Raw genomic sequence first — 19,180 nt, 5'->3', positions numbered from 1 at the left:
GGAGGAGACAATAAATGAAATAGAAACTAAAGAAGAGAAATACAAAGAAGCTGAGGCACAGAGAGAAAAAAGGATCTCTAAAAATGAAAGAATATTGAGAGAACTGTGTGACCAATCCAAGCGGAACAATATTCACATTATAGGGACACCAGAAGAAGAAGAGAGAGAAAAAGGGATAGAAAGTGTCTTTGAGGAGGTAGTTGCTGAAAACTTCCCCAATCTGGGGAAGGAGATAGTCTCTCAGGTCATGGAGATCCACAGATCTCCGAACACAAGGGACCTAAGGAAGACAACACCAAGACACATAGTAATTAAAATGGAAAAGATCAAGGATAAGGACAGACTGTTAAAAGCAGCCAGAAGCAGAAATAAGATCACATACAAAGGAAAGCCCATCAGACTAACAACAGACTTCTCAGCAGAAACCTTACAGGCCAGAAGGGAGTGGCATGATGTGTTTAATGCCATGAAGCAGAAGGGCCTGGAACCAAGACTACTTTATCTGGAAAGATTAACATTTAAATCTGAAGGAGGAATTAAACAATTTCCAGATAAGCAAAGAGGGTTTACATCCCACAAACCATCTCTATAGTCTATTTTGGAGGGACTTCTATAGATGGAAGTGTTCCTAGGTCTGAAGAGCTGTCACCAGAGGTGATAAAACCACAGTAAAGAAAGTAGAACAGCTAATTACTAAGCAAATCCAAAATTAATTCAACTATTCGCAAAATCGATCAAGAATAGACAAAAAGTACAGAATATTATACCTAATATATGAAGAATGGAGGAGGAAGAAAAAGGAGGAAAACACAAAAGAACCTTTAGATTCTGTTTGTAACAGCACACTAAGTGAGTTAAGTTAGACTCTTAGACAGTAAGGAAATTAACCTTGAATCTTTGGTAACCATGAATCAAAAGCCTTCAATGGCAATAAGTACATACCTATCGATAATCACCCTAAATGTAAATGAACTGAATGCAGCAATCAAAAGACATGGAGTCACACAATGGATAAAAAAACAAGACCTACCTATATGCTTGCCTCCAAGAGACACACCTCAAACCCACAGACATGCACAGACTAAAAGTCAAGGGATGGAAAAAGATATTTCATGCAAACAGGGAGAAAAAAGCAGGAGTTGCAGTACTACTATCAGACAAAATAGACTTCAAAACAAAGAAAGTCACAAGAGATAAAGAAGGACATTACATAATGAAAAAGGGGTCAGTCCAACAAGAGGATATAACCATTATAAACATCCATGCACCCAACACAGGAGCACCAGCATATGTGAAACAAATACTAACAGAATTAAAGGAGGAAATAGAATGCAATGCATTCATTTTGGGAGACTTCAACACACCACTCCAAAGGACTGATCCACCAGATAGAAAATAAGTAAGGACACAGAGGCACTGAACAACACACTAGAACAGATGGGCTTAATCTATAGAACTCTACACCCCAAAGCAACAGGATACACATTCTTCTCAAGTGCACATGGAACATTCTCCACAATAGACCACATACTAGGCTACAAAAAGAGCCTCAGTAAATTCAAAAACACTGAAATTCTACCAACCAACTTTACAGACCACAAAGGTATAAAACTAGAAATAAATTGTACAAAGAAAGCAAAATGGCTCACAAACACATGGAGGCTTAACAACATGCTCCTAAATAATCAATGGATCAACGACCAAATTAAAATGGAGATCCAGAAATATATGGAAACAAATGACAACAACAACACAAAGCCCAAACTTCTGTGGGACGCAGCAAAAGGAGTCTAAAGAGGAAAGTACATAGCAATCCAGGTATGCTTAAAGAAGGAAGAACAATCGCAAATGAATAGTTTAACATCACAATTATCAAAATTGGAAAAAGAAGAACAAATGAGGCCAAAAGTCAGCAGGAGGGACATAATAAAGATCAGAGAAGAAATAAACAAAATTGAGAAGAATAAAACAATAGCAAAAAACAAAGAAACCAAGAGCTGGTTCTTTGAGAAAATAAACAAAATAGATAAGCCTCTAGCCAAACTTATTAAAAGAAAAAGAGAATCAACACAAATCAAAATGATCAAAGAAAGTGAAACGGTAATCAAAAAACTACCCAACAACAAAACCCCCGGTCCAGATGGACTTACCTCGGAATTTTATCAGACATACAGAGAAGACATAATACCTGTTCTCCTTAAAGTTTTCCAAAAAATAGAAGAGGAGGGAATACTCCCAAACTCATTCTATGAAGCCAACATCACCCTAATACAAAACCAGGCAAAGACCCCACCAAAAAAGAAAACTACAGACCAATATCCCTGATGAACGTAGATGCAAAAATACTCAACAAAATATAAGCAAACTGAATTCAAAAATAAATCAAGAGGATCATACACCACGACCAACTGGGATTCATCCCAGGGCTGCAAGGATGGTACAACATTTGAAAATCCATCAACATCATCCACATCAACAAAAAGAAGGACAAAAACCACATGATCATCTCCATAGATGCTGAAAAAGCATTCCACAAATTCAACATTCATTCATGATAAAAACTCAGCAAAATGGGTATAGAGGGCAAGTACCTCAACATAAAAAGGCCATATATGATAAACCCACAGCCAACATCATACTGAATAGCAAGAAGCAGACAGCTTTTCCTCTGAGATCGGGAACAGGACAGGGATACCCACTCTCCCCACTGTTATTCAACATACTACTGGAGGTCCAAGTCATGGCAATTAGACAAAACAAAGAAATACAAGGAATCCAGATTGGTAAAGAAGAAGTTAAACTGTCACTATTTGCTGATGACATGATATTGTACATAAAAAACCCAAAAGACTCCACTCCAAAATTACTAGAACTGATCTCCGAATACAGCAAAGTTGCAGGATACAAAATTAACACACAGAAATCTGTGGCTTTCCTATACACTAATAATGAACCAATAGAAAGAGAAATCACGAAAACAGTTCCATTCAGAATTGCATCAAAAAGAATAAAATTCCTAGGAATAAACTTAACCAACGAAGTGATAGACCTATACCCTGAAAACTATAAGACACTCTTAAGAGAAATTAAAGAGGACACTAACAAATGAAATCTCATCCCATGCTCTTGGCTAGGAAGAATTAATATCGTCAAAATGGCCATCCTGCCCAAAGCAATATACAGATTTGATGCAATCCCTATCAAATTACCAACAGCATTCTTCAATGAACTGGAACAAATAGTTCAAAAATTCAAATGGAAACACCAAAGACCCCAAATAGCCAAAGCAATTGTGAGAAGGAAGAATAAAGTGGAGGGGGGGGATCTCGCTTCCCAACCTCAAGCTCTAGCTACTACAAAGCCACAGTAATGAAGACAGTTTGATACTGGCACAAGAACAGACCCAGAGACCAATGGAACACACTACAGAGTTCAGATATGGTCAATTAATATATGACAATGGAGCCATGGACATACAATGGGGAAATGACAACCTCTTCAACAACTGGTGTTGTCAAAACTGGACAGATACATGCTAGAGAATGAAACTGGATTGTCTATCCCAATACAAAGTAAACTTGAAATGGATCAAAGACCTGAATGTAAGTCATGGAACCATAAAACTCTTAGAAGATAACATAGGCAAAAACCTCCTGAATATAAATATGAGCGACTTTTTTCTGAATGCATCTCCTCAAGCAAGGGAAACAACAGCAAAAGTGAACAAATGGGACTGCGTCAAACTTGAAAGCTTAATCCCTGATTCAAAAAGACATATGCACCCCTATGTTTGTTGCAGCACTATTTACAACAGCCAGGATGTGTTGTGGAACCAACAAAAGTGTCGAACAGTAGATGAATGGATAAAGAATATGTGGGACATATAACAATGGAATATTATTCATCCATAAGAAGAAAACAAATCCTACCATTTGCAACAACAAAGATGGAGCTAGAGGGTATTATGCTCAGTGAAATAGGCCAGGTGGAGAAAGACAAGTATCAAATGATTTCACTCATTTATGGAGTACAACAACAAAGCAAAACTGAAGGAACAAAACAGCAGGAAACTTACAGAATTCAAGAGACTAGTGGTTACCAAAGGGAGTGGGGATGGGGAGTGTGGGGAAAGAAAGAGAAGGGAAAAGAGGGGCACTATGATTAGCACACATAATGTAGAGGGGTCACTAGGAAGGCAAGATAGCACAGAAAAGACAAATAGTGACTCTACAGCACCTTATTACGCTGATGGACAGTGACTGCAATGGGGTGTGGAGGGAACTATCATTGATAGTATGGGTGAAGGTTGGAACCACATGTTGCTCATGTGAAACCCTCATAAGATTGCATATCAATGACACCTTGATAAAAAAATACAAAAAAGAAATAAAAGGCATCCAATTTGGTAAGGAAGAAGTTAAACCATCACTATTTGCAGATGACATGGTATTATACATAGAAACCTGTAAAGACTCCACCAAAAAAGTATTAGAACTAATAACTGAAGTCAGCAAAATTGCAGAATACAAAATTGACACGCAGAAATCTGTTCTATTCTTACATACTAACAACAAATTAGCAGAAAGGGAAATCAGGAGAACAACTCCATTTGCAACTGCAGCCAAAAGACTAAAATACCTAGGAATAAACCTAAGGAGGTGAAAGACCTATACTCTGAAAACTATAAGACACATGAGAGAAATTAAAGACACCAAATGGAAATCTATTCTGTGTTCACAGGTAGGAAGAATTAATATTGTCAAAACGGACATTCTGCCAAAGCAATTTACAGATTCAATGCAATCCCTATCAAAATACCAACAGCATTCTTCAACGAACAAGAACAAATCGTTATTAAATTCATATAGAACCAGAAGAGCCTGAATGGCCAAAGCAATCCTGAGGAAGAAAAATAAATCTGGGGGGATTATGCTACCTGACTTCAAGCTGTACCACAAAGCTACACCAATCAAAACAGTTTGATACTGGCACAAGAACAGACTCATAGTCTAATGGAACAGAACAGAGAGCCCAGATATTAACCCATGCATTATGGTCAATTAATATACAGTAAAGGAGTCATGGATATACAATGAGGAAATGACAGCCTTTTCATCAACTGGTGTTGGCAAAACTGGACAGTTACATGTAAGAGAATGAAACTGGATCATTGTCTAACCCCATACACAAAAGTAAATTCAAAATGGATCAAAGACCTGAATGAAAGTCATGACACTATAAAATCCTTAGAAGAAAATATAGGCAAAAATCTCTTGAACATAAACACAGCAACTTTTTCCTGGACACATCTCCTCAGGCAAGGGACACAAAATAAAAAATGAACAAATGGGAAAAAGATGGCAGTGTGAGAGGTGCCACAGAAGCCTCCTCCCAAAGCCACATATAATACAAAAATATAGTTAATACAACTAATCCTGAAAGGGTAACAAGAAAGAAGGCTGCACCAGACTGCATAAACCTGGAGAAAAGAACAGACCTCAGGGAACAGGGTAAAGTATCAAAGTTGTGATCCGGCAGGACCCAAACCCTTCCCCTACCCCAGCTCACTGGTGGGAGGAAGAGAAACGGAGCGCAGACAGGGTTGAGGCCTAGGACTGCTGAACACCCAGCCCCGGAGATTTGCTCTGGGAGCACGAACCAACACTGCATGGTGCTCTGGAGATTAGTGGGGTTGGAAAGAATAATTGGAGAGGCTGAGATTCCAGCTGCTTGTGGAAAACAGGGATCTACATCCAGCTGATCTGGGACAAAAGAAAGGTGAGTAGTCTGACAGACTTCCTAACAGTGAGAGGGCTGCTAAAGGGTAAAGGAATACACAGAGCTTGCTGCTCAGGAGAAAGCACAGGTGGACAAAACTGTCCAGGCTCACTCTGCCCAGCAGGTGAGGAACTTTCAGGAGCTTCAGGCGCTCCATTCCCCTGGATGGATATGCAGCTCCAACGGCCCCCACCGTGATAATCACCCTGCTGCACCTTGCTCCTAGTCTGCCGCACAGGCTAGCAAACAAGCAGGCACTGCCCTGACATCAGGCCAGCCAGAGGGAGGCCCCACCTATGGCAGCTCCAAACACAAAGCATACAGGCTGACACCTGTGCACTCAGCACACTGGTTCCGGCAGTGGAGACAGGCACAGCAGCTGGGAAGCAGGAAAAGAACTCTTTCCTCCTCCTAGGCACGAGTGCCGCTCCCTTGAAACTTCCTCCATCACTCCAGGAACTGAGCACCTTCACAGAGTGGAGCTCTGGGCACCAGAGGGCGCAATACGAATATGAAATGTCAAAGAAACCTGGTTCAAGCCAAAATCCCACAACACCAGAAAAAGGGCCAAGTGAAACTGACTTGAACTCATCAATCTTCCTGAAAGAGATTTCAAAATAAAAATCATAAACATGCTCTTGGAGCTACAGAAAAACATTCAAGAGCTCAGGACAAATTCAGGACTGAGATTCAATCATTAAGGAACACAATACCTGAAATTAACCATACAATGGAGGGATATAAAAGCAGATTGGATGTAGTAGAGGAGACAGTAAATGGAATAGAAATTAGAGAAGAGGAATACAAAGAAGCTGAGGCACAGAGAGAAAAAAAGGATCTCTAGGAATGAAAGAATATTGAGAGAACTGTGTGACCAATCCAAACAGAACAATATTCGCATTATAGGGGTACCAGAAGAAGAGAGAGAAAAAGGGATAGGAAGTGTCTTTGAGGAGGTAAGTGCTGAAAACTTCCCCAATCTTAATTAAAATGGCAAAGGTCAACAATAAGGACAAACTTCAGTCAGAGATAGAAAAAACATCACATACAATGGAAAACCATCAGGCTATCATCAGACTTCTCAGCAGAAACCTCACAGGCCAGAAGGAAGTGGCATGATATATTTAATGCAATGAAGCAGATGGACCTCAAACTAAGAATGCTGCACCTGACAAGATTTTCATTTAATTTGAAGGATGGATTGAACAATTTCCAGATAGGCAAAAGTTGAGAGAATTTACCTCCCACAAACCATCTCTACAGTGTATGCTGGAGGGACTGCTATAGATGGAAGTGTTCCTAAGACTTATAGCTGTTGCCAGAGGTAATAAAACCACAGTAAAGAAAGTAGAACAATTAATTACTAAGGTGATACAAAATCAAATCAACGACCCCCAAAGTCAGTCAAGAGACAAAGAGTACAGAATGATATCTAATATATAAAGAATGAAGAAGGAAGAAAAACAAAGAGAGAAAAAAATTTAAAGAACCTACATTATGTTTGTAATAGCATACTGAGTTAAGTTAGACTCTGAAATAGTAAGGAAGTTAACCTCGAACCTTTGGTAACCACGAATCTACAGCCTGCAATGCAATAAGTACATATCGATAATCACCCTAAATATAAATGGTGTGAATGCATCAATCAAAACACATAAAGAGTCACTGAATGGATAAAAACAAGACCCATCTATATGCTGCCTACAAGTGACTCACTTCAAAATGAAAGACATACACAGACTAAAAGTGAAGGGATGGAAAAAGATGTTTCATGCAACTAACAGGGAGAAAAAAGCAGGAGTTGCAGTACTTGTATCATACAAAATAGACTTCAAAACAAAGAAAGTCACAAGAGATAAAGAAGGACATTACATAGTGATAAAGCAGTCAGTTGAACAAGAGGATATAACCATTATAAATAGCTGCGCACAAAAAATAGTCACACCTAAGTATGTAAAACAAATACTAACAGAATTAGAAGGGGGAAATACAATGCAATGCATTCATTTTAGGAGACTTCAACACACCACTCACTCCAAAGGACAGATCAACCAGACAGAAAATAAGTAAGGACACAGAGGCACTGAACAGCACACTAGAACAGATGGACCTAACAGACATCTACAGAACTCTACACCGAAAAGCAGCAGAATACACATTCTTCTCAAGTGCACATGGAACATTTTCCAGAATAGACCACGTACTAGGCCACAAAAAGAGCCTCAGTAAATTAAAAAGATGGAAATTATACCAACCAGCTTCTCAGACCACAAAGGTATGAAACTAGAAATAAATTACGCAAACAAAATGAAAAATCCCACAAACACATAGAGGTGCAGCAACATGCTCCTAAATAATCGATGGATCAATGACCAAATAAAAAGAGGTCAAGCAATAAATGGAGACAAATGACAACAACAATTCAACACCGCAAAATCCATGGGACCCAAAAGGCCGTGCTAAGAGGGAAATATAATGCAGTACAGGCCTACCTCAGGAAAGAAGAACCATCCTATATGAACACTCTAAACTCACAAAGAATGAAACTAGAAAAAGAACAAATGAGGCCCAAAGTTAGTAGAAGGAGGGACATAATAAAGAATAGAGCAGAAATAAATAAAATCAAGAAGAATAAAACAATAGAAAGAATAAATGAAAGCAGGAGCTGGTTCTTTCAGAAAATAAACAAAACAGATAAACTCCTAGACAGACTTAGCAAGGAAAAAAGAGAGTCTGCACACATAAACAGATTCAGAAATGAGAATGGAAAAATCACAATGGACACCACAGAATACAAAGAATTATTAGAGAATACTACAAAAAACTATATGCTAACAAACTGGATAATGTAGAAGAAATGGACAGCTTTCTAGAAAAATAAACCTTCCAAGGCTGACCAAAGAAGAAACAGAAAATCTGAACAGACCAATTACCAGCAATGAAATTGAACTGGTAATCAAAAAACTACTGAAGAACAAAATCTGTGGACCAGATGGCTTCACTGATGAATTTTATCAAACACTTAGTGAAGACCTAACACCGATAATCTGCCTCAAAGTTTTCCAAAAAGTAAAAGAGGGAATACTTCCAAACTCATTCCATGAGGCCAGCATCACTCTAATAACAAAACCAAGCAAAGAAACCACAAAAAAAGAAAATTACAGATCAATACCCCTGATGAACATAGATGCAAAAATACTCTACAAAATATTAGCAAACCGAATTCAAAAATACATCAAGAGGATCATCCAATCATGATCAAGTAGGATTTATTCCAGGGATGTAAAGATGGTACAACATTCAAAAATCCATCAACATCATCCACCACATCAACAAAAAGGACAAAAACCACATGATCATCTCTATACATGCAGAAAAAGCATTTGACAAAATTCAACATCCATTCATGATAAAAATTCTCAACAAAATGGGTATAGAGGGCAAGTCCCTCAACATAATAAAGGCCATATATGACAAACCCATAGCCAACATCATACTGAACAGCGAGAAGCTCAAAGATTTTCCTTTACGATCGGTAACAAGACAAGGATGCCCACTCTCCCTACTTTTATTCAACATAGTTCTGGAGGTTCTAGCCATGGCAATCAGACAACACAAAGAAATAAAAGGCTTCCAGATTGGTAAGGAAGAAGTCAAACTGTCACTGTTTGCAGATGACATGATATTGTATATAAAAAACCCTAAAGAGCTCCACTCCAAAACTACTAGAACTAATATCTGAATTCAGCAAAGTTGCAGGATACATAATTAATACACAGATCTGTTGTATTCCTATACACTAATGATGAACTACAAGAGAAATCAGGAAAACAGTTCCATTCACAATTGCATGAAAAAGAATAAAATACCTAGGAATAAACCTAACCATGGAAGTGAAATACCTATAGCATGAAAACTACAAGACACTCATGAAAGAAATTAAAGAAGATACCAATAAATGGAAACACATCCCATCCTCATGGATAGAAAGAATTAATATTGTCAAAATTCTACAGATTCAATGCAATCCCTATCAAAATATCAACAGCATTCTTCAACAAACTAGAGCAAACAGTTCTAAAATTCATATGGAACCACAAAAGACTTGAATAGCCAAAGCAATCCTGAGCAGAAAGAATAAAGCTGGGGGGATTATGCTCCTCGACTTCAAGCTCTACTAAAAAGCCACAGTAATCAAGACAATTTGGTACTGGCACAAGAACAGATGCATAGACCAGTGGAACAGACAAGAGAGCCCAGATATAAACCCAAGCATACATGGTTAATTAATACACAATAAAGGAGCCATGGACATACAATGGAGAAATAACAGCCTCTTGGTGTTGTGAAAACTGGACAGCTACATGCAAGAGAATGAAAGTGGATTACTGTCTAATCCCATACACAAAAAAGTAAATTCAAAATGGATCAAAGACCTGAATGTAAGTCATAAAACCATAAAACTCTTATAAGAAAACATAGGCAAAAATCTCTTGAATATAAACATGAGTAACTTCTTCCTGAATGCATCTCCTTGGGCAAGGGAAACAAAAGGAAAAATGATCACATGGAACTATATCAAGGTAAAAGCCTCTGTACAGCAAAGGACACCATCAGTAGAACAAAAAGGCACATCCCACAGTATGGGATAATATATTCATAAGTGACATACGGTTAACATCCAAAATATATAAAGAACTCACACGCCTCAACAACCAAAAAGCGAATAACCTGATAAAAAAATGGGCGGAGGATATAAACAGTTCTCCAAAGAAATTCACATGGCCAACAGGCACATGAAAAGATGCTTCACATCACTATCAGCAGAGAAATGCAAATTAAAACCACAATGAGCTCTCACCTCACACCAGTTAGGATCACCACCATCCAAAAGTCAAACAACAAATGCTGCCGAGGCTGTGGAGAAAGGGGAACCCTCCTACACTGCTGGTGGGAATGTAAATTAGTTCAACCATTGTGGAAAACAGTATGGAGGTGCCTCAAAAAACTAAAAATAAAAATACCATTTGACCCAGGAATTCCACTCCTAGGAATTTACACTAAGAATGCAGCAGCCCAGTTTGAAAAAGACAGATGCACCCCTATGTTTATCGCAGCACTATATACAATAGCCAAGATATGGAAGCAACCTAAGTGTCCATCAGTAGATGAATAGATGAAGAAAAGGTGGTGCATATACACAATGGAATACTACTCAGCCATAAGAAAAAAACAGATCCTACCATTTGCAACAACATGGATGGAGCTGGAGGGTATTATGCTCAGTGAAATAAGCCAGGCGGAGAAAGACAAGAACCAAATGATTTCACTCATCTGTGGAGCATAAGAACAAAGCAAAACCAAAGGAACAAAACAGCAGCAGAATCACAGAACCCAAGAAGGGTCTAGAGGTTATCAAAGGGGAGAGGGGGCGGTGGACAGGGAGGGAGGGAGAAGGGGATTAAGGGATGTTATGATTGGCACACATGTTGTGGGGGGATCATGGGGAAGACTGTGTAGCACAGAGAAGACAAAAAGTGACTGTGGCATCTTACTACACTGATGGACAGTGACTGCAATGGGGTATAGGGGGTCTCCATAATATGGGTGAATGTAGTAACCACGCTGTTTTCATGTGAAACCTTCAAAAGAGTGTATATCAATGATACCCTAATAAAAATAAATAAATAAATACAATAAATACTATAAAAATGAACAAATGGCACTGCATCAAACTAAAAAGCTTTTGTATGGCAAAGGACACCATCAGAACAAAAAGGCATCCACAAGATGGAAGAATATATTTGTAAAGGACTCATCTGATAAGGGGTTAACTTCCAAAATATATAAAGAACTCATATGCCACAAGGGCCAAGAAACAAATAACCTCCTCTGAAAATGGGTCGAGGACCTTAACAGACCCTTCTCCAAAGAAGAAATTCAGATGGCCAACAGGCACATGAAAAGATGCTCCACATCACTAATCATCAGGGAAATGCAAATTAAAACCATGATGAGAAATCACCTCACACCAGTTAGGATGGCCAACATCCAAAAGACAAAACAACAAATGCTGGCGAGGTTGTGGAGAAAGGGGAACCCTCCTACACTGCTGGTGGGAATGTAAATTGGTGCAACCACTGTGGAAAACAGTATAGTGGTTCCTCAAAAAACTAAAAATAAAAATACTATCTGACCCAGTAATTTCACTCCTAGGAATTTACCCAAAGAAAACTAAATCCCTGATTCGAAAAGATATATGTACCTGTATGTATATCCCTACACTGTTTGCAAAAGTCAAGATACAAAAGCAACCTAAGTGTCTATCAGCAGATGAATGGATAAAGAAGATGTGGTACATATACACAATGGAATATTATTCAGCCATAGAAAGAGAGAAATTCTGCCATTTGCAGCAACATAGATTGATCTTCAGGGCATTATGCTCAGTGAAATAAGCCAGGCAAAGACAAATATCACATGATCTCACTTATTTGTGGAGTATAAAAACAAAGCAAAAACAGAAGGAACAGAGCATTAGTGTCACTGACACTGAAAAGTGAGTATTGGTTACCAAGAGGGGGGAGGGGATAAAAGGGTACAATAATTCACAATCACAACATAAATTGACCACCAGGACTGCTGCACCACTGTTATGTATGTCTGAAACAAATGTAAGATTCCATATATTAATTTAAAAAGTTAAATTTTAAAAAGTGCACAACGACAATGAAGGAGAACAAGGGGGCTTTTTAGGGTACTGGAAATAGTCTGTATATTCTACATCATTACATGGTTGTATATGTAAAATATTGAATTACACAGGTGCTCTTAACAGCTGCACCAAATTGTTAATCTTAGTTAATCTAAAGCACGTAAGATTCTAGATCTTTATTCTACCTACTCCCTCAGGTCACTCAGGCAAACGTGAATGAGAGAGAGTTACAACTGACCTTATCATCATGGCAGCAATTTCTGCAACCCAGGAGAGGCCTCTAAGCCCACCCCAATGTATCCCAAGATCCACAACCACACCACCTAAGCAGCGAATACGCTGTATAATGGCCTTTAAACATTACTAACATTCTCTCTTTCTTGCCAACCTTTTCAGCAATGCAGAAGGATTCAGGTTATTACAGTCAGATTTTTCTGACTTTAAAACTTCAGTATTGCTGTTTGAAGATGTACTTTGATCCCTATCCCCAAATGGTTTCCTTTTATAAATCTTCAGCAGCATTACAAAAATAGCCATAAATGCCCACTTGAGCCCTACATTAGTATAAATTATATGTAATTTTGATATTCTAACAGTGACAATGGGTCAATTTCCATAATAGAGGAATTTGGTTTTTGTAAATATATACATGACTTAATTTTGCACCTATTCAGAAATTAAAACTCTGATGGTGTAAATGTTTTTATTTTTTATATAATACCTAAACATGTAACTGTGAAAAGATGGAAAAAGTCAAAATTAGTTTTATTTGTAAAAGAAAAAAATGTTGGTAATAGTAAGTTTTATCATTCACCTTTTTAACTCTGTAAGTTCACTGTAGAAAAGTCTTAAAACTTGAGGCATGTGCAAAAAGGACAAAGGCATCAGAATTCCCACAAAATATTCTGATGTATATCCTATCAGACCTTCCTATGCAAATATATACATACACACAGGTATTTTACAAAAATGGGTCCATACTAAAACAGTTTCCTATTCTATAAGCTTCTTTCTTAAGACATCATGAACACTATGAAATAACATTTTAAAATAGAAATGCAAAGCAGTAAGATACATTCATGATAGCCTTCACTTACCAACTTTTCATTTTGGGGTCAACCCTTTCTAGCCACATTAGGGCAGACCACCACACAAGGCTGTCAGAGCAAGCTCTGTCCATGACCCACGTTCATATTTTAACCAGTCTCCCCATTCCACAAGTGGAAAAAGCCTGATCAACAGCATCCTAAGGCAGATGCCCTAATAAAGCCCAGCCCAGCCTCTTGGAAAATAATGATGGTGTGCAGACGCACAGAGTGTGCCATGAGGCACTCCTGAAGCACGTTCCCATGTTTAACCCTGACAGCGACGAGGAGCTGGACGAAGTTATCACCTGCAAAACTGAGCCCGTGCAAGGTTGGTATGTTGCCTAACAATGAGGAGTCTATCAAGTTTGTGTCCCCCAAACGTTGTGTGACAGAATTTTGTTGTGGACCAAAACTCTGTAAGCTAAGTTTTGTTTCTCTGCAGAAGCCCCCTTCACGCAGAAAGCCCTCTCTACCCCAGCGGACTCCTTGATGAAGATGGTTCTGGGTCTAACACTCAGTACTGTGCCCAGCACACAGGGCAGTGAAGCTGAGAACCCTCCTGAGAATCAAGACACCTCCCACTGTTTTCTCTCTGACACCCTGGTGACTGTGTAGGGAATGAAGAGGATGCAGCCCAGGAATCAATCAGAAGTCGCTCTGGGAAACACAGGGCCAGTCACTACCCAGGCTGTTAACTGTTAACAAACACTGTTTGGGGTGTCTGTGCTCCAGCAGACAAGGTTCCCCAAAGAGCTCACCATCTGTGAGGAAACAATTCAGAAGCTTCAGAATTACAATAAGAATTTCTGTGATCAGTGTTACGAACCTGTTACCGTAAGAGTATCTATTATTAACTGTTATTAACTATTATACACTATTATTAAAACACTTGTGAAGAAATTTTGAAACCAAAGACTTTAAAACTTTAATAAAAAAATGTTTTTCAAGGTGCAGGTCACAGCTCAACAGTACATGCATGGTAAAGTAACTGTGTACTACAACAAGCATTTTATTAATAATCAAGAAGTAATTATCAGAGTGTCATTTTGTAAACTTCTGTGTGTGTGGGAGCAGGCACTATGAGGCCTAATAAATTTTATTTGTTACAGTGGGTTATAGTCAAAAGCCTTGATTCATAAATCTAACAGTAACACAGCCAGGTCAAAAATAATACCAGGCATTTGGTTATGTGAGTTTGAATGGTGTGATCAGAATAATTACAATATTTTACCTAAGCAAAGTAAATGAGAATTATTAAAACCCAAAATAATGCTATAAAAAAGGCCACTGAAAGGATTTTTATCATACCACCAACCTGCCTTTATTGAATCAATAGAAATGAGTGTATTTTACATCCAATTACAGCAAAATAACCAACATTTTTGTAAAAGACTTCCGTAGGCAGACCTCCCACTCTCCCCTCACTAGCACGAACAAACACTGTCCTTAATTAACAGCCCCCAAAAATCCAACGCACAAGTCTCATCCTTGATCTGAAGAACTACACCTGTTACACTCTCCAAGGTTTTGGAAAACGGCAACCTCCGGAGACTGAAGTCCAGGGCTATGACCCAGGATGCAAAACAAATGTAGTAACAAACTAAGGAAATCTACAACGGCACTTAACTACACTGCAGAGAACTCCGGCAATACTTTAGGCTGAAGCTAACATACACACAAATATTACTGTATGTTCATGAAACAGAAGCATCAGAAAGCCATGCCATATGCAACGACTTCTTATCTGCTCTCACTGAGTTCCAGCACAATATTTGGAATCTTGCACGAAACAGTTTGTCTCATAATTTGGCAACAAATATTCCTGATGAGGCTTTTTCTTTTTTATTGCAAATGTATTTAAAATAACTTAACGTTCTAACGAGGCAACTTGTGAAAAAATCCATTATCTTTCAGAAGCTGAATGAGTGGAAATGACTATGTCAACCGCATACCCACGGACTAGCACTGTGTCTTAAGGGCTGGGACCCGAGCAGAACAGAGCACAGCAATCCACAGGTACATGCAGGGTATGCTAGGTGCTTTCATAAACAAAACAATTAGTTTTCAAATTCCTTAAGTTCAAACACTAAACACATGCCTGAGTAACCAGACCACCAATTACCCCTGAGAACTTTTTAAGGAGCAGGGGATGAAGGGCCAGGGCTGCCACCTCCGGAAGACTGGCAGGTGGCTTCCAAATGACCACACTGGAGAAGAAAAAGACAACTTCCAGGAGGCACTTGTCAATGACCATTTGCAAGGACACGGAGAAGGTGGGGGCAGTGAGACATTTCAAGGCACTCGGAAATGCGACGGGAACCCCACTCGTCACCTGACTCGTAATTGTTCTGGAATCGCACCCGAGTAATTTCAAGGACGGGCTCCGCGCGGGGCGAGTCGGCACCACCCCGGGGCCCATGACAGCGCCGCGCAGGTGGCAGGGCGCGCCGCACGCCTCACCGGGGACGCCGGCACCGGGGCGGCCTCCGTCGCAGGCTCGCCGCTCCCGCGGGAAGCCTGTCACGGCGCGAGCGCGGCCCCCACGGCCGGCCGCCCGTTACCCGCACGGAGCCCTCTCCCCGCAGGCGACGGGCCCGCCCCCGCCCCCGCCCGGCCGCCGCTTACCTCGAAGTAGCCTCCCGGGGCGGTGCCGCCCGCGCCCGGGCCGAGGGGCCCATTGGCCGCCGCCTCGCCGCCCGGGGCCGCCAGGCCCGCGGCCTGGGAGCCGCGCAGCGCAGCCGCCGGGCCGGCCTTGCCGCCGCTCGCGCTGCCGTTGCCGCCGCCCGAGCCGCCGCCACTGCCACGCTTGTTCTTCCGGCGCTTGGCCCCGCGCTTGGCGTCGGCCGGGCTCATGGCGGGCGGGCTGGCGGGCGGGGAGAGGGCGCGGAACGGGCGCGGGGCCGCAGGCGGCGGCGGAGGGCGGGGAAGGCGGGGAGGCTGAGGCGGCGGCGGGGCGCTCCGGCCGGCCGAGGGCGGGGGGCGCTGGCTGCGCGGGGAGCCTCCGGGCGGGGAGGGCCGAGCGGGCGGGAGCTGCGAGCAGGTCGCTGGGCCAGAGGAACGGCGAGTCCAGCGGGCCCGGCGCCGCCGCTGACCAGAGTTAGCGTCCAATATGGCGGACACAAGGGGAAAGGGATCCCAGTTTACGTCGGGGGAGGGGGCAGGAGCGGCGGGCAGGGGGAGGGGTGTAGGAGCCCCCCCCCCCGCCTTACTCCGCCCTCCCTGGCGCCGCTCTCCGCCCTCGCCTGCACCCCGCCGTTAACGGGCGTCGGCGCGCAGGGCACGCCGGGAGTTGAAGTCCGTAGACCCGCGCCGCCGCCAGGGGTGCCCGGGATGGGGACCACGATTCCCGTCGGGCCGCTCGCGGCCGAGCGTTCTGGCGCCTCACGGTGGGGCGGGAACATGGGGGCGCCGTGACGTCACCCCGTCCCGCCCCACCGCCCGGACCTCTGGGACTTGTAGTGGGGCGTAGGCGGCGGGCCGGGGCGGTGCGGGGGTTCCGGCTGCGGGCGAACTACCAGCCGGCGGCGCGCAGTTCCGCCTCTGACAGGCTCCAGTACCCCACGCCCGCGCCGCGGCCAGTGCTTTAGGCCGCAGCCCGGCTCTACCTTCCTATAGCGCCCGATGACCTTGGGCGGCCCCTCGCCTGAGTCCCGGTGACCCAGCAGGGACGGAAGCCGGGTATCCGACGTGGGCTCGGGCGGGGTCTGTCCGTTAGCAGGGGCCCCGCCCTGGACCGGTACCCCCAGCCCCGACCTCGCGCCCGCGCGCCCCGCTAGAGCCCTTCTCCCCGAGGCGCCTGCGCCGCAGCTGCCCAGTACCAATTGTCCTCAGCTCGGACCGGGGACCCGCTCGGCCCAGACACCAAGACAGAGGCTCGTCCTCCCCTGTTGGTGGCGGCCGTTACCGGAGCGGGGCTGCCCGTCTGCCTGCCCCGACCCCCGCCCAGCTGCGGCCGCGGCATTCCGACCCTCTGACCCTTCGTGCCACAGCCAGATGAGTTAACGTGATCGGATGAGCCCTCTGCAGAAAGGCCCTGCGAGATTGCAAGTCGGTGGAATAAAGGCGCTCCCCTCTCTGCCCCAGCCGCCGAGGGTGGAGTTTGAGGCCTCTGGCGGACACCGTCCCCACACGGGCTGGGTCAGCACTCCCTCCTCCGCGGCCCGCCAGCTTTTGTCTATCAGAGCACATCAGCTGGGATTGGGGTTCTTGGTGCTCACCAGTATCCCCAGAGAAGTCTTAAAGGACAGGGGAGGGCACGGGAGTGCATGCCTCTTGCACCTCTGAATCCCAGCCCCTGACCAACAAGGGCTGGGCACACAGTCCAGTATTTGCTGAATGAATGAATGGATGGATGAGTGAATGACATAATAATGACTTGTCAAGCAGCCATGCACAAGCCACTCTGCCTGCTGCTGTTATCTGCAGAACCACTAGCCCTATGTTACAGATGAGAAACAAGTTCATAGATCTGAAGGGGTTTGCCCAAAGTCACCCAGATTGTCAAGAGGCAGGGCCCAGATCTGGCTCAGGTGTGACTGTGTTCCAACAGAGTACAAGCTGTTGCAATCAAGGGTTCCTCTGGGGCTGAGGACAGGAGAAGCCTCTGGGAGGAGGTGAGCTGAGCCAGAGCTAGTCACCCTCAAAGCAAAGGACTTTCAGCAATGAAAGACTCTGCGGCAGAGGAAAGGTCAGCATGTCTCAGGAACCTACAAAAGCTACTGGGGCTGGAGCAAGTGAAAATAGAAACTGCAGGCCTCCATAAGGAGGGTAGGTTTTACTCCAAATGCAACTGGGAGCCATGGAGGGTTTTCAGCAGGGAGGGTAATGGAAAAATGTTTATTTTTGAGAGAACTCTGGCTGTGTTGTCGAGGGTTGATGTCAGGGGAGCAAGATTGGAGCCAGACACTCATGACAGCCTCCTAGCGGGTGGAGAGGGTGCTCTTGGCAGACAGAAGTGATGAGGCAAAGACATAAAGCAATGGTTCTCAATCTTTTTCATATCTCCCCTAAGGAAAATTAACAAGAAATCAGGGAGAAAAATTAATACTAAGGAATTAGATTTTGTCTGTTAGGGCTGAGCTTTGGAGGGCCATGAACCATTGTAGTATCTAAAATTTGTTTCTCCTCCCAAGTATCAATTTTTACCACAGAAGGATGTGTTAGTGTTCCCAGAGAAACAAAACCAATAGGAAATAGATAATAGGGAGAGAGAGGGTGAGTGGGTGCAACTGATTGATTGTAAAGAATTGGCTCACAGATAGAGGCTGACGAGTGCCAAGATCTGCAGTCAGCAAGCTGAAGACCTAAGAAAGCCAATGCTACTTCCCAGTCCAAGTCCGAAGGACAGAAAATCAGGAGAGCCAATGGTGTAGTGCCAGTCCAAAGCCAGCAGGCTCGAGACCCAGGAATAGCTGATGTTTCTTTTGAGTCCAAAGGCAGGGGGAAAAAAACAATGATCCAGCTCAGAGGTAGGCTGGCAGCAGGAGTTCCCTCTTTTTGTTCTATTTAGACCCTTTTGTTCTGTTCAGGCCTTCAACTGATTGAATGAGGCCCACCCACATTGGGGAGGACAATCTGCTTTACTTGGTCCACAAACCAA

General features: G+C 43.0%; 1 protein-coding gene and 1 long non-coding RNA gene across 14 annotated transcripts in view; one reads left to right on the top strand and one right to left on the bottom strand.

Annotated features, from left to right (window-relative positions):
- The window catches only part of FAM193A (family with sequence similarity 193 member A), a 191,948-nt gene extending 175,234 nt beyond the window's left edge, over nt 1-16,714 (bottom strand). For 7 of the 13 annotated variants that reach the window (XR_005054171.2, XR_005054172.2, XM_036992149.2 and 4 more), the window contains exon 1: nt 16,207-16,713. Coding sequence is in view for 9 of the 13 variants with exons in the window: in XM_036992149.2 (XP_036848044.2) it covers nt 16,207-16,434 (228 nt within the window). In the remaining 4 variants the exon portion in view is untranslated. Of the gene's footprint in view, nt 1-16,206 lie in introns of all 13 variants that reach the window. The other 6 variants (XM_036992173.2, XM_036992165.2, XM_036992180.2 and 3 more) reach the window with 4 other exon arrangements.
- The window catches only part of LOC140849682 (uncharacterized), an 87,336-nt gene that overhangs the window by 17,908 nt on the left and 50,248 nt on the right, over nt 1-19,180 (top strand). The gene's annotated exons all lie outside the window — the stretch shown is intronic.

The sequence above is a fragment of the Manis javanica genome, chromosome 5 (genome assembly GCF_040802235.1).
Source record: "Manis javanica isolate MJ-LG chromosome 5, MJ_LKY, whole genome shotgun sequence".
Classification (NCBI taxonomy): Eukaryota; Metazoa; Chordata; class Mammalia; order Pholidota; family Manidae; genus Manis; species Manis javanica.
This window is presented reverse-complemented; position numbering and strand designations above follow the sequence as displayed.